The sequence below is a fragment of the Parus major genome, chromosome 1A (genome assembly GCF_001522545.3).
Source record: "Parus major isolate Abel chromosome 1A, Parus_major1.1, whole genome shotgun sequence".
Taxonomy (NCBI): Eukaryota; Metazoa; Chordata; class Aves; order Passeriformes; family Paridae; genus Parus; species Parus major.
The window spans coordinates 48,877,955-48,896,655 of NC_031773.1; the positions used below are offsets into that span (position 1 = coordinate 48,877,955).

General features: G+C 49.5%; 2 protein-coding genes across 4 annotated transcripts; one reads left to right on the plus strand and one right to left on the minus strand.

Annotated features, from left to right (window-relative positions):
- Nucleotides 1-908: 908 nt before the first annotated feature.
- SOX10 (SRY-box transcription factor 10) lies at nucleotides 909-11,528 on the plus strand. Its single transcript, XM_015629471.3, has 4 exons — nucleotides 909-1,281; nucleotides 2,473-2,929; nucleotides 8,407-8,672; nucleotides 9,070-11,528. The coding sequence occupies exons 2-4, from the start codon at nucleotides 2,520-2,522 to the stop codon at nucleotides 9,783-9,785; spliced, it is 1,392 nt and encodes a 463-aa protein (XP_015484957.1). The 5' UTR covers nucleotides 909-1,281; nucleotides 2,473-2,519; the 3' UTR covers nucleotides 9,786-11,528.
- A 3,147-nt stretch (nucleotides 11,529-14,675) lies between these two features.
- POLR2F (RNA polymerase II subunit F) lies at nucleotides 14,676-18,695 on the minus strand. Of its 3 annotated transcripts, XR_004497400.1 has the most exons (6): nucleotides 18,562-18,692; nucleotides 18,382-18,451; nucleotides 18,071-18,201; nucleotides 16,499-16,570; nucleotides 14,747-14,899; nucleotides 14,676-14,696 (listed from the first exon to the last, which is right to left on the minus strand). XR_004497400.1 is itself a non-coding variant. In XM_015628786.2 (5 exons), the coding sequence occupies exons 1-5, from the start codon at nucleotides 18,579-18,581 to the stop codon at nucleotides 14,809-14,811; spliced, it is 384 nt and encodes a 127-aa protein (XP_015484272.1). In that variant the 5' UTR covers nucleotides 18,582-18,691; the 3' UTR covers nucleotides 14,703-14,808. The 3 variants fall into 3 exon arrangements, 2 of the variants coding, with proteins under 2 accessions (XP_015484272.1, XP_033370118.1); XM_015628786.2 differs by lacking the exon at nucleotides 14,676-14,696 and having other exon boundaries at nucleotides 14,703-14,899; nucleotides 18,562-18,691; XM_033514227.1 differs by lacking the exons at nucleotides 14,676-14,696; nucleotides 16,499-16,570 and having other exon boundaries at nucleotides 14,703-14,899; nucleotides 18,562-18,695.
- Between the last annotated feature and the right edge of the window lie 6 nt (nucleotides 18,696-18,701).

Here is an 18,701-nt window from a genome sequence, read left to right on the forward strand (position 1 = left end):
GCTCTTTGCCTGGGTCATATGTATGAATCTGTTTGTATTTTCTGACTTAGCACTGAAGTGTCTTCAGACTGGGTCTCCAGCAGAGAGCTGGGGCAGGAGCTTGGTTTATCTCATTGCTACCATAGGAGATCATCAGAATTTTTGTGGGTGACTTCTCATGGTTACGGAGTTACTGTTGGTCTATACCAGCCCTGGTAACAAAGGAAATTGAAGAAGCCAACTACCAGAGGCATGTGGGAAGGAAAGTGAGCTGGAGAATGGAAGATAGGAGGGAGAACATTCTAAACTGTTGAGAGCTGAGATCTCTTACATGTCCCAGTGCACAAGCAGCAAGAATGAGGGTGAGTGTGTGTGAGAGTCCTTCTCATCAAGAAACCCCACCTTCCTTGTGAGACCATGTTTGCCTTTAGGAGCAGCTCAGCATGCTGGATGAAGCAGAGCCTGCTTGTCTTGGCAAGATCCCACAGAGCCCATCCCTAGAGCGCAAAAATCTTAAAAAAGCTCAAACTAGTATCTACTGTCCAGCAGCATGGCATTTCCCCTGGACCTTATGGCCTCCACCCTCAGAACACTTCTGATCCCCTTCCTCCCCTTTCCTACCTTGCAGATGCAAGTCTGAATAATGCCCTTTTCCCAGTGCCTTGACCACAGGGTCCCAGGTCAACTTATTTCAGCATAGAGGAATCCTCATGCGACTCTGTGACAAGGACTAGGGACTCATTTAGCACATGGGGAGCTCTAGACCCTTCAGGAGTAACCATGCTATCAGGGGGAGAAGGAGGGGGACCCCCATCCTCGGGATCCACATCCTTCTCCCCAAACCACCCACACCCCTTCCAGCATCCCACCACCCCAACCTGCCAGGGTTGAATCCTCCAGCACCGCCTCTCTGCCCATGCCACTGAGAGCAGCAATGCCAGCAATTCTCATGAAGAAGCTGGCACCATGGAAAACAGGGAACATACTACTGGTGGCTGAGGTGGAGTGGGGGGCTGCCTGTGTCCCCTCCCCGCCGTCCCTGGCCGACCGTATTCTGGCTCTGAGGAGTGCTTGGCTCCACCTTCCACCCTTCCCTCCCCCGGTGCTAAGCAGCAAAGCCAGCTAGAGACATCCAGCCGGGGTATTAGTAAAAACCAAGCCTCCCTCCAGGAATGGCACTCGCCTGAGAGCCTCCCCGTGCTGCGCGCCCCGACACCGCTGGGGCTGGGAGAGAGAACAGGGGGGCTATTGGGATACAAATCACAGCCCTCGCAGGATTTGCCCGGCACACCGGCCAGCAATGTAAGTTTTCCTACCTGAGCTCGCTCGCACAAGCGCACACTTTTGTTCGCGCATTTTTCCTTCTACTTTCTCTCGCTTTTTTCATTTTCCCAAACAAGAGTCTGTGGTGCCCTCTGAAACTAGAGGGACAGCAATTCTTGCTATGCACTGTTGCTTTTTTTTTTCCAGTTAAGCCAGAGGCATGCTTTTCCATCACTTTTTTTTTTTTTTTTAATTTCTTTCTTCTTCTACTTTTTTTTATTATTTTATTTTTTAATTTCTAGATGGGGAGGATAGAGAGGCCTTTATTTTTAGAGTGTTTCTTTCTGTTAGGGGGGAACTGCTGCACAGCAGCAGGGACTTTTAGAGGTGACTGCAGACCGAAGGAGAAAGGCGGAGTGTGTGGGACAGGCAACCCAAAGCCTGTCTCAAAGTTAAACTTGGCTGTATTTTTGTCTGGATATATATAAATATAGATACAGATACATGAATGTGAGTATGCATATGCATACACACACATATATACTGGAGTGTGTGTGTGGATGAAGTGTAGATGTATTTCAAGCCTTTGGTTTATCAGCTGTGAGAGGATGAGATGTCCCTGCAGAAGCATTTTCTCACAGCTGGGATCAGGGTCTCTGGGTGTGGATCCCAGGCCTGGGCTGGTTCCCTGCATGGTGGTGCCACCCGCTCAGGTTCCCTGGCACCTGGGGTATCAGTCCCTTCTGGCTTACAGATATGGTGCTGGTGCTTCCCCTCCCATGCCTTCCCCCCAGACATTTCCCTGCATATCTTTGAAATTAAGGGGCACTTCTCCACACAAGTTTGGTGGCTCTCCTCCACATTCCACTCCTCCGTGGAGTGCTGTGCCCAGGCAGAATGGTACATGTCTCTCTTCTTTCAGGTCCCCAACCTTCCTTATCCCTCTTGCTGAAGGCCCTTCCACACATGTCAGCTTCACAAGATTGCAGAGATAGGGAGCAATATCCCAATTAATTGGGGGCCCCGACCCATCCCCACCCCCATTGATCACGGGTTCTGCGGTGTGCACGGCAATTGCATTTCTTGCGCTTTAATTGAGCAGCTCCTGTCTCGTGGTCAGTTCTTCAGAGACCTTGGAGTCCCTTTCAAATCTGGTGGTTGCTTCTCTTTTTCTCTCTTTTCCCCCTTTTTTCCTTTCTTTGTTTTTGTCTTCCTCCCTTCCCTCCTCAGTGAGAAGAAGGACAGTGAGAAGGAAGAGGGAAGGCTTGAGAGCAACGATGGCTGATGACCAAGACCTTTCAGAGGTGGAGATGAGCCCAGTGGGCTCTGAAGACCACCACTGCCTGTCCCCAGGACCCTCCATGGCATCAGACAACTCCCCGCACCTCACTGGCTCTGGGAATGGGGAGATGGGGAAGGTGAAGAAGGAACAGCAAGACTCGGAGGCGGATGATGACAAGTTCCCGGTGTGCATCCGCGAGGCAGTCAGCCAGGTGCTGAGCGGCTATGACTGGACCCTGGTTCCCATGCCCGTCCGGGTCAATGGAAGTAACAAGAGCAAACCCCATGTCAAGCGGCCCATGAATGCCTTCATGGTCTGGGCACAGGCTGCCCGGAGGAAATTGGCTGACCAGTACCCGCACCTGCACAACGCCGAGCTCAGTAAGACCTTGGGGAAGCTCTGGAGGTAAGAGAGAGCGGTGGAACGGGGGGTGTGAGGGCTGAGGTCTGGAGGTGTCCTCTACAGGACTGTGTGGTCATGTGGAAGGATGGAGACTCAGCGGGATGGAAGGGGTGTCCCTTGAGGGGACTTCTGTACACTGGAGCAAGGTGGTTGGATGTAGTGAAGGCTTCCTCAGCAGAGCTCACCTCTGTCCTGGGCAGCAGCCCTTTCCGTGTGTTTCCTACTAAGTTTCCCTTTTGTTCCTGATGAGGACACTCTCATTCTGGTCCTCCCTGCCTGTCTGCCTTGGGAAATCTTGTTTTCTTGGCTCACCCTCCCTGCTGGGCTCAGTTGTGCACTAGCAGTAAACTGGCTGAGCTCAAGATTTAAGAGCTAAGTCACAGGAGGCTGCCTCAAGCCTGTCTGAACTCAGATCCCAGCACTAACAGGGTTCCTTTTCCGGGCAGTGCCACAAAGCAAGAGGGATACCAATTTAAAGCTGAGAAGGAAGGTAAGGGGAAAGGAGATAGGCAGTCAGAGTCCGACACCCATCCTTCCCAGGATGGTCCCAGTTTTGGCAGGCCATGTAGGTGCAGTGAGATGGACAAGGAGAGACACAGGTAGAAACAGGGGCTGAAGTCCAGCAGAGAGGAAGAGACCTGCAACAGTCTCAGCCTTAGCAGGGTCTCTTGGAATATGCATCTTCCTTTGCACCCAATAAGATGCCCTCCCTTCTCACTAACACACATACATTCATCCTTTGGCACCACCAATTTGCACACCTATTTTCACTTTGTGCAGATCCTGGGTCCTCTGTGTGGCCTCTCCTCCTTCCTCCAGCAGATCCATAGGCTGCCTTCATCAAGTGCAGCCAGCCCATGAATGTGCAGAGAGCTGTTGTGCCGAAGCCAAACCTGTCAGGCTGGCTGTGCCGCATCCATCCTGTTGGATGCTCTCTGCTGATAACCCCATCAACCTGTTGCCTTCTGCCACAAGTCCCCAGCACAGTTCCCTGCCTCACAACAACCAACGCAAACCAAGGCTCATGCAAACAGCCCTCTCATTCTCTCACCCCCTGACAGCATTTCATAGAGGAAGCCCTCAGTTTTGGGTGAGCCAAGACAGATTTTTTTGAAGCAGAAGCTTCAAAGCACACTTTCTATTGCAGCTATTCATTACTGGCTTCAAACCGTGTAGCTCGCAAGGAAGCAACCCCTTGGGCATTAGATTCTCCCTCTGCTATGTCAGCCTATTTACACTGACTCCTAAGTGTCTAATGTGTCCCCAGCAAAGGGATTTATTTGGGAAGTCAAAGGCAGAGTATTGATTGTGAATGTCTCATCTGATCTTCTTTTCTACTTGGATCTCCTCTGCCTTCACTTTACCACAGTGCTTGCTTTCACCTGGGACTCTGCTGCCAGCCTCTGGACTGTTAAGCTCTGTTAAAAAAAGAGGGTGTGGGGGGAGGACCCACCCTTTTTGTTCTCAAAATGGTGATTTCAAGATATCATTCCTTTACTGCAAAATTTTGCCAGATTTTAGATCAATGGTGTCTCCCTTCTCCCAGGCATTGCATTTTCCTTGAAAATATAGCAGAGCTGTGAAACCTCCAGAGATAATTGCACTTAGAGCACAGGGAGACAGCCCCCAGCCTGTGGCCACAGTCACGCACCCAAATGCCTCCCTGGTCCCAGGACATGGCTCCCGCTGCTGGCCACATGGGACTCAGAGCAGCGGGACACTGCCGCCAGACAATGGTCAAGGTTCCCGTGTGTTTCTTAGGGCACAATACAGCCAGGAAGTGTGGCTCAGATGAGAAGCTTGTGGGGTCAGGCCTGGGGTTGTTGTAAGCTGCTAAGTTTGCTATCTGGGTGCTTCTCTTGAATGTCTCCTCTCCTAGTGCACGCTGAGGCTCTCCGAGCCGTGCCAGCCCCTACGGAGATCACACACCACAGCAAGCTGGGTTATGGGTATACAGTCAGTGTCTGGCCACATGTGTGTCCTTCTGTGAGGCTGGGGGGAAAGATCAGCCACAGAACTCCAGGGGAGGTGGCACTAAAGTTACTAGGATAGTAGCCCAAAGCCTTACCTTCCAGCCATGGTATGGTTGGGCTTTCTCTGCTGAGGCTCCCACTGCTATTCCCCCTGGTATAGCTCCTACACATGGGTACAGCTGCAAGCAGACAGGATTTTTTCTGGATGGCTTAATCTCAAACTTTCGATGAGTGTTCTTGCAAAGGTGGCCACCAAAACCCTACAGCCATGGCCTGTCACTTTGGAAAATGTTGGCTGTTCTGAGCTTATACAGATGAGTTACACAAGTTGGCTGTTATGAACTTATACAGGTGGATTAGAGGCGAAGGCTGGTGACCACAGGGACTTCCTGCAGACCACCATTAAACCAAGCATGTCCCCACCAATTGGCACTGGGTGGGGATGGAAGAGACTAGGAAATCTTGAGAGGCATCTGAAAAATAGGATGCAACAGCCCAGGACGCTTTTTTTAAGCCCAAAATTTGCACTGCCACGTCCTCCGCAGGTACCAGGCACCTTCACTGGAAGGGGTTTCAGGATATGCCCTGATGGCCACGTTACCTGTGTGACCTCAAACACGGTGCCAGGGGGCTTATGGCCCCATCAACCTTCTCCAGTCTGTACCCACTTCGGGTGTGTGATGGGTGCAGACAACAAAAAAAACCTCTCACTTCTTGAAAAATAAGGGAGAGGTTTGTGCTCAACAGTCACAAAATCTGTCCTTGAACGCTTTCTTTTCCCAGGGTGGGACAGGGAGCAGCTCTCAAATGGAGGCTGGCTGCTGAAAATGTCGGCATGACTCCCAGCCAAAATGCCAGCCAGCACCACCTCCGGGGCTGAAAACAAGGGAGGCACGGGAAGAAGGGGAGGAAGGCTTGGTAGGGAGGAGCAAGGGGCCCTGATGGAGGGATCTTTGCATGAAGAGGGTGGCAATACCCAGGGAATTGGTTCATACCCACAAAATCTAGGGCCATGGAGATGTAGGACGGGTGCTTTCTGCTCCCAGCCAGCCCTTGCCTTGCATCAGCCCCAGTGCCCAAGCCCATCACCGCACTGACTCATTGGCAGCTGAGCCCCAGCCAGGGTCAGGTCTCTGGCAGCTGAGCCAGGCGCCTGGCACACGGAGCAGTGCAATGCCAGGCGGCAGAAGTGGAGGCTGTGAGAGGCCAGCAGGAAGGTTTCAGCCCTTCTTTCTCCCCCCAGAGCGTGGCGCTGGATGCTTGCCCCTCTCCCCTCGGCTCTGGGGTGAGCATTTGGTGTCGGGCTTGGATAAGCACCATGAAGGGCTTTGCTCTGTGATCCGTAACTTCTCTGCCCGTGCGAGATTCCTTTGCATTATGGCCCAGAGAGCGTGGGGGGCAGGAGGGGGAGGGCAGGAAGCAAGTGAAATCCAAATCCCCCCAAATCTCCTGGCCTTTGCCTGCTCGCACCAGTTTCACTTTGCTAAAGCCGATTTGAATTCTGATCCCAGTGGGAGGGAGGAGAGAGCAGGCAGCTTTGGAGAGAAGGCAAAGATGTGGGGAGTGGACTTGCCTCTGTCCTGCTGGTGGCACTACTCATGGGCTGTTGTCAAGGGGAGCAGAGGTGAGGCACTTGAGCACAGCTCAGAGGGCAGAGATCTGACACCTGTGTAGCCTCCAATGGTCCTGTTTCACACCATCCACAAGACAGATCTCAGAGGCTGAGCTTTGCAGATTTTGTCTCTAGTCTCCATATCCCACGTTCTCCAAGGATGAACATTTTGCCAAGCCAAGGTGGCTCCCAGTCCACAAGGCCTACAAGGGTTGACCCTTGGAGGGCCATCTGGAGCAGCACAGGCTGAGGGATTAAAGCCCTCTGGAACTTTGTGAGCATGGTATACAGTGGCGGGAGGGAGACAGGAAAGCTGGTGTTGGATTCATGGTGGCCCAGTTGCTTTAATCTCCAGGATTAAGGCAGTGGAGGAATGTGGTGTGTGGCCACAACCTGCTCAGGCTGACTGGAGTGAACCCAGGTCAGCACCATGCCACACACCTCTCGTCTACCAGCTGAGGGGATGCACAAGGAGTAGGGGGAAAGGGGTGTTTAGGGACAAACCTATTACTTGCTGGTGACCCTTTTGATCACCCACCAGATTTACCTGTGTATTCCTTGAGCCATGCCTCCTCTTCATCTTCAGTTTTTCAGGTCAGTTCTGTCCTTTATATCTTCTCCAGAGCCTACAGCTAAACAAAATTGGTGATATTATAGTGCTAAGGGCTTAGGGGGCACTAAGGTGCTGGCACAGTCCCATCCCCATGTAGTTCTTTTCCTGGGGAGAAAAAGGTGGGGACATTTTATAAATGGAATATTTTTTTTTGCTGTTTGTGAGCCCTGCCATTCATAATGGCTGTTTTGAGTTCTCAGTCATGAGAAGACTGGTCCCTTCTAAGAGCACTGGTTTTTGGTTGGAGGCAGGATGATCTTGAGTCACAAGAATATGAGGAGGAAAATCATAACATGAAATTGAAGTGCTTCCAGCTGAAATGCTGCAAAAGGCTTGAGAAATGGGTTTGATCTTATCTTCAAATGCTCTGAGGCATCCTGCCTGTGCATTTCACCACTTCCTGAGAGAGCCTTAACTAGAGCAGCCCATGATCTGGCAGGAATACAGACAAGGAGCTTACGTTTCTGCAGTGCCTTTCATCCAGAGACCAAGGCTCATCCACATCTACTTCTACAAAGCCAGCAAAACAGCAGCTACATTTTTTACAACTGCTTGGTCAAGCTCAAGGAAGGCTGGTCCTTTTGCTTCAGCCTTTTGCATTATCCATGTCTGAGGTGAGCAGAAGCTCCAGGAATAGTAGAATGCACAGTTTCTGCCCCTTCCAAATTTCCTTTAATTCCCTTTTAGATATTGCCAGTTGACTAAAGGTTGTTTTTACATGGTTATTGTGGAACCAATATCAATTGTTGCTATTGGTGCTCCATACAGCCTCAAACTAGGAGCAGAGCCTATAGAAAGGGGAAGGTTAACCTGGAACAGATACGACCTGGGGAAGAGCAAGAGATACGGGGCAGGCAGTGCTATAGGTAGTATACGACCTTTGTCCAAAGGAGAATTTCAACTGCCCTTAATTTGCCTGAAGTTTTTAAAAGCAGCTCGTCCAACCTTATTTAACACAACTTCAAAAGGCTGCACTTTGCACTTTGGCAATGGAAGAGAGGGTAAGTTGAACTTACTGAAGTGAGAAGCATCACACAGGCTGGGAAGGACCCAGCTGGCACCAACCAGTGGCAGGGCTTAACGACTAAGAAAAGAAGGAACTGCTATCTCCGTGGAAACACTCCAAGATCTTCCTATCATTCCAGGAAGTACCCTCCATGGGGCAACACCCCGCCATTTGGATTTACACACCCTGTCCCACAGTACTGAGCATCGGGGGTTTTTTTCTGATGGACCTGCCTCACTCTTTCCCCTCTTCTCTTTACCACCTTGGTCTCTGCAGGTTGTTGAACGAAAGCGACAAGCGGCCCTTTATCGAAGAGGCAGAGCGGTTGAGGATGCAGCACAAGAAGGACCATCCTGATTACAAGTACCAGCCCCGCCGGCGGAAAAATGGCAAGGCCACACAGGGCGAGGGTGAAGGCCAGGTAGAGGGCGACGCTGGTGGGGCTGCTGCCATCCAGGCCCACTACAAGAGCGCCCACCTGGATCACAGGCATCCTGGAGAAGGGTCACCCATGTCTGACGGTCATCCAGAACACTCCTCAGGTGAGTCTTGGGTTTCAGTGAATCTCTTGACAGACTACATCCAAGTCAGAGGTTCAAAAAAGAAAAGTCATTATGGTGAAAGACTTAGTGATGGGGCTCACACCTTACTAATGACACAGCAGACTGCTGGTGTCAGCAGTACAGGGACATGCATGAGTTTCAGAGGCACTTGTGTTCCCCTAGTCAGGCAAGGTATCATTGCATCCTCCCTTTTTTCCACAAGATGATATCAAGAGATTTGGTTTTGGCTTTTTCTTTCTCTCTCCACCAAGCCCTCCAGCTAGACAGCTGCTGGCATACTGGGAAGAACAGAGTTGGGTTGTATATAGAGCCAGTCATAAAGCTGGAATTCACCTCTTCTCTCTTTTTCCTCCGCAAAACATTCTTCACATTGCAGGTCAGAGCCATGGGCCCCCCACACCTCCTACCACCCCTAAGACCGAGATGCAGGCAGGCAAAGCCGATTCCAAACGAGAAGGGCGTTCGCTGGGGGAAGGAGGAAAGCCACACATCGACTTTGGCAATGTGGACATTGGGGAGATCAGTCACGAGGTGATGTCCAACATGGAGACCTTTGATGTCAATGAATTTGACCAATACCTGCCGCCCAACGGACACGCCGGCCACCCAGGCCACGTCGGAGGCTATGCGGCAGCGGCCGCTGCTGGCTATGGGCTTGGGAGCGCCCTGGCTGCAGCCAGCGGACACTCTGCCTGGATCTCCAAGCAGCATGGAGTCTCCTTGTCCACTGCCACCTCATCGGTGGTGGACTCAAAGGCCCAGGTGAAAACGGAGGGGTCCACCCCTGGAAGCCATTACACTGACCAGCCCTCCACCTCCCAGATTGCCTACACATCCTTGAGTCTGCCCCACTACGGCTCGGCCTTCCCCTCCATCTCCAGGCCACAGTTTGACTACCCGGACCACCAGCCCTCGGGACCCTACTACAGCCATTCCACCCAAGCCTCTGGCCTCTACTCTGCCTTCTCCTATATGGGACCTTCCCAACGTCCCCTTTACACTGCCATCTCTGACCCTGCACCCTCCGTGCCACAGTCTCATAGCCCCACACACTGGGAACAGCCCGTGTACACAACTCTCTCCAGACCGTAGGGAATGGGGAACAGTGACCAAAGCAGCGATGGAAAGGCTCCCAAGAATCAGCACAGGCAGAAGAGCCTCCGAACTCCAAGGTCACTCAGTGCCATCCAGCCACCAGAACCTACCAAGTATAAAGAAGTGCCTTTCTTGATCCCAGCTGTCGCTGGCACACCCACCTAGAGGAAGGTTTATCGTCCTTTCACCCTTTACCAATTTCACACAGGCCACTTGACTGGCTTGCGATGCCTTATTGGCCTTCTAGATGAGGAGGATTCTAGACATGGAGTGACTGGTCTATGGTGGGTTTTGTTGTGCACACCCTGGACTGTATGATGAGAGAGACTGTCCTTTCCTTCCCCTCCCACACTGCTCCAGGGAGTTTGCAAGTGTTTCCAACAGGCCACAATGGCCAACAGGTGTCACCTGCTGTGGGTGTAGGGTGGTGGCTCAGCCTCAGCAGATGTGTCATGGGAGGAGCAGTAGGGAGGTGGCATGGCCGGCTTCCATGCAATCAGCGTCGTGCAGCAGTCCTGCCTAAGATTCACAAACGCAAGAATCTCGAACCCCTTGGAAGACCAACCTACGCTTGCTTCCCTGCCAATTTCCACGGCTGCACTCTAGCTTTTCTCCCCACCTCCTCCCTCCATCTTGTCTCTGTTTAATCCCACACTCTTCCCAGCATGGAGAATTGAAGGCTTGCCTGAACAGTACATGGGATTTGGGAACAGCATGGTCAGTCTTAGCATTACTCGTATCACAGCCTGTGTGCACACACATGTTCATGTATGAAGGTGGAGGAGAGGTGGGAAAGGACCAATGAATCATTACGGTGCTATGGGTGAATCCTCCTTTTTTAAAATTCCTCTGTATCATTCATTTGTGTCTGGCATTTCTGGCCTCTCAGTCTCTTCTAATCTCTTCAGAACCCCAAACAACCTCTGAGCAAACTTGGTCCTTGCTCTTCCATGTCTGATGGTGCTTGCATGAAATGAAGAAGCACCAAGAAAGCTACAATGCACTTGCCAACACCCTGAGTTAATTCCAGTACTCTGAGGTCCCACTCCAAACCAAGGCTGAACTCATTCGTTCATCATGTCTCCCAGTCAGCCAAAACCTCCCTCCCATCTATGCTGAGAATGGAAAGATACTCCTGTGGCTTTAAGCAAGGTAGACACAGACCCAATCTTGGATGATGAAAGAAAGAACCCTATTTGGGTGCAAAGTAATCTTCTTTGCCTTTGGGTTTCAAACTGGAAGCAACCAGCTCTTAGAGATCAACCTCTTTTTTCAGCCCAACATCTGAGGACAGTCTGCTTCTCCTTTGTCACCTCCAAGACTGGGGTATTTTGCCAGGCCAGGGAGTGAACTGGCACAAAAATTGCCACAGGAAAAGATGATTCCTGGCAGCTGATTGCAGAGACATGCTGTGGGACTTCCCAATGCATATTCCAGTCTAGAAAGAGACTTTAACCAAATGTGGACTGTGATGGGTGCTGCTGTATCCCTCTGCTGATATGACTGTCAGATGCCCTTCCTGCCTCCCTTAGCTACAGAAAACTTCTCCTTGTGGTGTCTGAAAAGATCATGTAGAATGTTTGCTCCCTGTACGCATGTAACCTCTTCCAGCCCTGTCCCCTTATTTATGCAAGTAGCACCTTCCTCCCCTACCTCCCTTTCCTCAGTCTCTGTGCCATCCTAGCACCATTAACTCTGCATTAAACATAAGGAATAATAAACTTAAAAGTTTCATTTTCACATGTCTGAGTTTTTTCAACCTCTTCCCTGCCAATTCTCTGTTTTTTCCCCCAGTACATGTATGATGGGTCACACACACCACCACACAGATCCTGTGCACAGCCTTCCTCTGCCTCTCAGGAAGAGGACACAGGCACATTTCTGACTGGCTGTCCAGACTCCTTCATGGAGATGAAGCTCATCTTCTGTTTACACCTCACCTCCAGTCATTTCTTCCATGAGAAAAGCACTAACACTGACTTTTGTTCTTCATCTGAGATACAGCACATGTAGTCAAGAGTATTATTTTGTGTGTGCTTCATCCAAAAATTTCTTAGTGTGACTGCTGATGCTCTCTAGGATAGAAGTATGGGGGGGTTTCTCATCTTGGTTCCTTATAACCACGTAGCAGGTGACACACCTTCAAAAAAAAAAAAACCAAAAAACTCCCCCACATACACAAATTTGTGTATTTTGGAAGCTGACATTAATTTCTCCTCTTCCCCCACCCTCTTGCCTCCCACAAGCAAGAACCTAAACACAAATACTCATACACACAGAGCATATTCTAGAACACATGCATACACTTTCTTACTTGTTGAAGACATTCTGTATATAGTCAGATCCTGGGAGGGTATCTGAACTTGCCTGGAAAGAAAAAGTATGTAGCAGGTATCACTCTGCTTAAGAACATCTGTCAAGACCACTGGCAGAACGGTAAGAGCCCAGTTACCACAGACACTCCCAACAATTGATCCCAAAGGGTTTCAATGCTGGTGCATGTGAGCAGATGCAGTGAGTTTCTGTTCACTAAACATTTTATGGGTGAGTAAGCACATCTAGGAACTGTGGAACATGTTCAAAGCTTTTTAAAAAGCATAGCACAATTTGGATGAAGTTCTGTATAGGGCCAAGAGCATCCAAAGCAGGATGGCTTAATTAATCTAATAATAGTGATGCCAGCTAAAGAGTTCCATGCAAAATAGGACTGACCATTCATGGAGAGGATGAAAAACTTCTACCCCAAATCACAAGCTGTGGGAAGAGCCCAGAAGGGCACTGATGAGCAAGTCAGCAGCATGGGTAGGGATGAAGGGAAGCCATGGTGAAATTAGAGGTATGTAAGTTGATCACAGGAGTGAGGGAAGCGACACAGCATGGATGAACACAAGAGTGGGAAAACAAAGTTCTTAATCTCACATAGGCACTCTTCTCCAGCTCTTCAAGAAGCAAAATAGGAAAGTGAGTGGGCTCTGCCTCAACCACTCTCCAGTGGAAGGGGATTCCTCCTCTCATACCGAAGGCTTGTTGCATTTAAGACAGTACTGAGAACACCACTGGTAACAGAGGGGTTAACCACTCCTCCTGCAGCCTAGCAGGAGCTGGCCCAGCATCTCTCCCTATCCCTTTAATCGTATCTGATACAGATGCAAGGCTGGGGAGGGGAGTCCAGTAGGGAACAAAGAAGCCATTTAAAAAAAAAATAAAAAAAAGGACAAGAAAACGACCCCGCGCTCCATGGCAGACGCCAAAACGATTGCACAAAGGCACCATTTCAGGGCTGAAATTTCACCGCACCAACGTGATTAAAGGATTCCATGGAGGGTGGGGGGAGAAGGCTGAAGGCCACAGTGCTGCAAATTAACCTTTTCTTGGTAAGGATGGCCTGGAAAAGGAAGCATTTGCGTTCTTCACAGTCAACCCCCTCCATGCACCTGCAAACATCTCCACATCCCCTTTGACCTGTCATTTCACCCAGGGACCCATTCAGCTCTTGCATTATTGCCTCTGAAACCAGCCCTTCCTGTACACACCAAGAGAGGAAGGATAGACTGCTGCTTTTACAGGGAACAGTAAGAGAATGACATTCATTGCTGGTTACATGAGCCAAGTTCCCAGGCAGGTTGGTATAAACTCCCTTTGGGACAGGGATGCTCACATGCAAGCACTCACCACACATACAGCATGGAAAATGATCACTTTATATATAAACACAAACTTTAACACAAACTAGTCAGAAATATTCTTTCTGGGCCAGAGCAAGGAAAAATATAAGGCAGAAAGCATAGGTGAAGCGTACCTTCCTTCTTCTCTTTAAAAATATAAAACAAAACCTCTGAGAACTCTTTTTAGTAAGACAATTGAGAAAGATTTGGTGTGTTCTGCCCAAGCTCAGATCTTCCGCATGCAGAGAAAAGAACCTTGAAGTACACAGATCAAGAAACCAAAACTAGGTGAAATAATGAAAATCTGCAGCTGGCTGGAAGCCCTTGCAGATTGTAAGGCATCCACCCAACTCTTGACTTGAGCACGTCACCTCCCAGCACATCAGAGGCGAGAGTGCAGGTACCTGAAGGGGACAGATGACTGATCTTTCACCACAATACAGATCAAAGGAACTCTAGGATTCAGCTGCAGTTTTGCCACCATAAGAACCACCAGGGTATGTTCAACTGAGATGGCTGGTCCATCCTCAGGACCTCAGTTCCACCGTGTGTCAGAGAACAGCTACATCAGGAGCAAGCGCAACAACCCACACCTGCCGAGCTGGTGGGACGGCAAGCGGCGGCCGCGCTTCCGGCTGGGGCAGTGCCACTGAAAGGGGATCCCCACTTCTGATAAGCAGCAAGGGAGCAGGGAAACAATAGGTGGCTTGATGAGAGCTGCTCTACGATACTCCTGAGAAGCCCCATAGTCAGCAGTGGCCAAAGAGGAAATTGGGGGTTTCCACAGCAACCTGCCCAGGGCACAAAGGCCCAACTGTCTAGGGGGAAGCAATGGAGGTGTCTCAGCACTCACATTTTAAGAAGGGACAGGGGTGGAAGGCTGGAGTCTCTCTGAAGCCAAAGTACCTGCCAGAGCATTTCTGTACAGCAGGAGTTTAATTGGGTATCCATCCTGTAACCAGGGAGGTGCAGTGCTAGAGGAGGGAGTTACTGCAGACTTTAGCCAAGCTAAAAGACGAAGCCTTCAACAGTGCAAGAAAGCTGAAAAAACAGCATTGCACTTGGCTCCCTAATCTTACCAATATAGTACAGGACACACAGAGAAAAAAAATAATGCCCAAACTTGTGGAGACAGCTAAGAAAATAATTTCTCAGACATACAGGACTGAGATGAAATAGAAAGTCAGAGGGAAAAAACCCCAAATATATTTAATTTAAAATAGGGAGATTAAAAATTTATTTATTTATTTATACAACACTAAATTTATTTATACAACACTAAACACTATTAACTATAAACACTAAACAAAATTAGAAACATCCCTGGAAACACAAAAACAACAGCTGGAATCTGATCAGTCTGTGATAATTAACTCATCCACACCCCAGTCTTCATAGCTCCCATCTGGAAGGTAACGACGGATGATTATGGGGATCTTGCGTGCTCTGAAGGGAAGAGAGAGATGAACAGAAATGTCAGAATCTCCACTATATCACTTCAGTAGGTGATGGAAGTGAGGTGCTTGGTGGCTTCAGTAAGCTCATCAGATTTAACTGAGAGCTGTGCAGCACCAGTGATTTGATATTATATAGCAAAGTCCCAACAACCTTCTGTCATTTGCAGATGCAAAGCACTCAGCACCCTCAGACTACAAACACCAAGGACTTCTCAGACCTCTGCTACTACTGCAGGAATTGAGCCATGCGGTCTCAACCCACTGAGAGACAACACCTAGCATCTAACCCTGATATAGGGGGAAAATATAAATCAAGGGAGTTGAAGAACAAATCCACTTTTTGTTTGATGGAAGGTTTTTCACCATATGACACTAAAAAGGTGGCAGAATTCTGAGAACTTCCAGGACACGCTGGTACTTACAGAGAAATTTGCATCCTGAGAGCATCAGTTACATTTAAAGAAGGATACATGAAACAGTGACTATTTACACACCAAAACCTGTCACAGCTGGGGTGGAGAACAGCACCTCCTAACAGTGCTTCTGATTAGAGAGCAAGAAAATGCTGAATACAATTTAACTTCATGAAAGTAGATTTAAGTCAGCAAAACATAATCAGACAGTCTGGAATCCAGCCAGGGCATCAGGTTTCAACTGTATCAGACTTGAAAAGTAACACAACTTCTTTACATTCAGGGAGGTTGTTCTTCCAGTAGTAAAGTAACTCCCTAATGCCAAAAATTACAACTGAATTTTGGCAGAGAACAGGATGCACCACCCTGACTTCTGACTGAGCTTTCCAGAGCTCACACACAGGCAGTGACCAGAAGCAATTCAGTCTGAGCCTGGAGATCTGACAGGAATGTGACCTAAGGAGCTTCTAGCAATGGCAAAGGGAGCTGTAATAGATAAAAAATCTGCAAGAGCAGCTTCAGTGCACCAAGAAACTGGGGAAGCAGGGGGGACAATTTCATTCAAGGACAGGGACCTAATCAGTAACAGAGTCCAGCTGCTTGAAGGATATCTGCATGTGACCTAGATCATGCAGGAAAACTGTGAGACAGCAGGTAGCTCTGCTGTGGAAAGGTGGGCCTGCAAGTGGTCGTCCAAAAGTTGCCTCTGCTGCAGTGAGAAAGGATTTATTTACCTTTGTGTAAGTATGGGAAAAGCACAAGAAGCCAAACATGCAAGGGTGCAGGAAACATTCTCACCAGCCTGACTCTTATTTTAATTTTTGCCAGCACTTCACTTGAATACAAGTCTGCTCAGATGGCTGCTTCAAAACAATTCCATCTGGGGAATTAAATGGATTCCCAAAAGATGAGGACCTTGGGATCCCGTCACAGAAATAAAGAACACAGGGAATGTGAAGTAGAAAAGATCCAGAGCACTCCTAATCATCAGTATTTATAGGAGCAACTAGGATGGGAGAGAGCAGCTGTGGAGAAGCTCCAAGGTGAAAAAAGGAAAGGCAACTATAGTGCTCGCTGTTATTGAGGGAAGATGAGGTTGTTTTAGAACAAACTGCTAAATGCTGGGATGAGGAGAGGACTGCTGCCTTGAAATCAGTTAAAAATCTGTGACTTACTTGAGTTCTTTCATGGCAATGAGCAAGGGGTCTGTCTCTCCTTCCAGCTCCACCATCACAGGGGCACACATCCTAGGAAGTACATCAACAACCATTTGAGCAAAAACACAGGGAGGGAAGATCTAAAAACACCTGCCTAGCTGTGTCACCTCTATAAAAGCCAATTAAGTAGGAGTGTGGGACACCATCCTGGCAAAACTGATTTGCTCTGGCATGAACTTCAAGAAGAAAACTTGCCATAACAGTTACAGACCAAATTTTTACTTCAATGTTCTTCTTGTTCCATCCCTAGGGCCCTGCTAAGCAGCTCGTGCTCAAGGACTGGTGAAATCCACACTCTCTTAGTTGTCCTCTGCTGTACTTAAGTATGTAGAAAAGAATGGCTCTAAAATTAATCCAATGAAAAGGGTGGAATTGCTGTAAAATGAGCAGGCCTCCTACAACTCCAACTTATCTTTCACATTCTGACTTGCTCACAGCTTCCAGGCCTTGATCAGGGAAAGAGAGGGGCTGGATTTACAGGGCATTTTACATCTCATAAGAAAAAAAATAATCATTTTGCAAAGGTTTGTGACTACACCCATCCACTGGACAGTGGTGGCAAAGAAAGCTCACGTTATGTGTTATGTGTGGGTGAGGCCATGGGGCTGCTGCTGGTCTGGGTTCAGCACTGAAAGTAGAAGATGCAGGTAAGCAGAAGCAGGTACCAGAGTGTTTTGGATTAAAGGCCTGGCACGGGCCCATGTCACCTCCCCCCATTTTTCTTGCCTTTCACCAATTGAAAGAACATGCACAAAACAGCTTCACAGAACAGCTTGGCTGCCTCTAAATCATGCACAAGAGAAGCCTCATTTTCAAGGTGGCTATAACCAAGATGAAACTTTTGCCACTGTCTAACAATCTCACTCAAAAGGTAGTTTTTCAAAAAGCACAACAATTTTTAATATTTATTATTAAAACAAGTCTAAAAAGGCAAATGAATTAAGAGCAGCAGGCCTTGGCAGCACTTGAAGTAAGTTCTAAATGTTATTGTCTATTAGAAATAAGGCCTTACTATTGCCAATACTTTAAAACACTTACAGCTCCCCACAATGCAACTGCATTTAAAATGAATTTCAGTTTGGCTTCTCCACTCCCAATTCCTATAGCCCAGTTGTGTTATCAACTGAAGCTGTTTTGAAGCACCCCTCCCTCCAACATTACCTTTTCCAAACCAGTTATGAACTTTCAAGTCTGTGCTAGCTCTCTTAGGAAATACAGAAATCTGAACTGTCTTGACCCATTCCCTAGTAATTTTGTCTGTGACCTAGGACAACTCGTTGTGGCTACTAAATGCTCCCTCTTCATGCACAAGCAGCACAATTTCAGGCAAGGAGAATCACACAGACTTCAGGTGCAACTAAGAGCCCCACGGTCTGTGCATCACTGGTGACCAGAGGGTGACATGCAAGCTCAGAAGTCATACAAAGGATTCAGAAGACCTAGGAATTTTTAAGGGAAGGGGAAAGCACTTATTAGTGTAAAGGGAGGTGCAGCTGCGGCAATGCTGGGGCCAGTGTGGGCAATACTCACGCTATCTGGAGAGCACGAGTGCCCAGGACTCTGGCTCGCTCGTACTTGGTCATGTAGGGGGTCGTGATCCGCTTCTGGTTTGCCTGCTGCCGCTCTCCCGAGGGCAGAATTTCCACGTTCTCCTGTCCCTCCTGGGGGGAACAGACCCGCGCCGCTGCTCAGCCGCAGCTGCCACCGAGGCCCTGCGGTGTGGGGGGAGCCACTGAGGCCTCCCCAGCCACAGCAGCCGCCCAGCCAGGCCGCGACGCGACCCTGCCGGCCCGGAAGAGCCTGCCTGGGCCGGCCAGGGCAGCGCCCCACGGGGCACCCACCTCCTCCGCGTTCTCCAGGTCCTCCAGGCCCTCATCCTCCTCCACATCGTCGAAGTCATCCCCGTCAAAGCTGCGAGAGGGACACACGCGTCGCACCTGTGGCCGGGCCGCCCCCACCCGACCCGCCCCAAGGCGCGCCGCGCCGCCTCCCCTCCTTCCCCTCGGCCGCCCCGCTCTCACTTGTCCTCGTTGTCGGACATGTTGCCCGCCCGGCGCCCCCCGCCCCGCACTTCCGGGAGCCACTTCCGGGTGTTGTCGTGACGCTACCGGAAGTTACCCGCCGCCGTTGCCATGTCGACCGCCGCCGCTTCACCCTCCCC

Coding starts and splice junctions, on each gene's coding strand:
- SOX10 (XM_015629471.3), top strand. CDS start 2,520: ATGGCTGATGACCAAGACCTTTCAGAGGTGGAGATGAGCCCAGTGGGC. Junction 2,930..8,406: donor ACCTTGGGGAAGCTCTGGAG/GTAAGAGAGAGC, acceptor TGGTCTCTGCAG/GTTGTTGAACGAAAGCGACA. Junction 8,673..9,069: donor TCATCCAGAACACTCCTCAG/GTGAGTCTTGGG, acceptor TTCACATTGCAG/GTCAGAGCCATGGGCCCCCC.
- POLR2F (XM_015628786.2), bottom strand. CDS start 18,581: ATGTCCGACAACGAGGACAA. Junction 18,452..18,561: donor ATGTCCGACAACGAGGACAA/GTGAGAGCGGGG, acceptor TCCCTCTCGCAG/CTTTGACGGGGATGACTTCG. Junction 18,202..18,381: donor ACCTGGAGAACGCGGAGGAG/GTGGGTGCCCCG, acceptor TGTTCCCCCCAG/GAGGGACAGGAGAACGTGGA.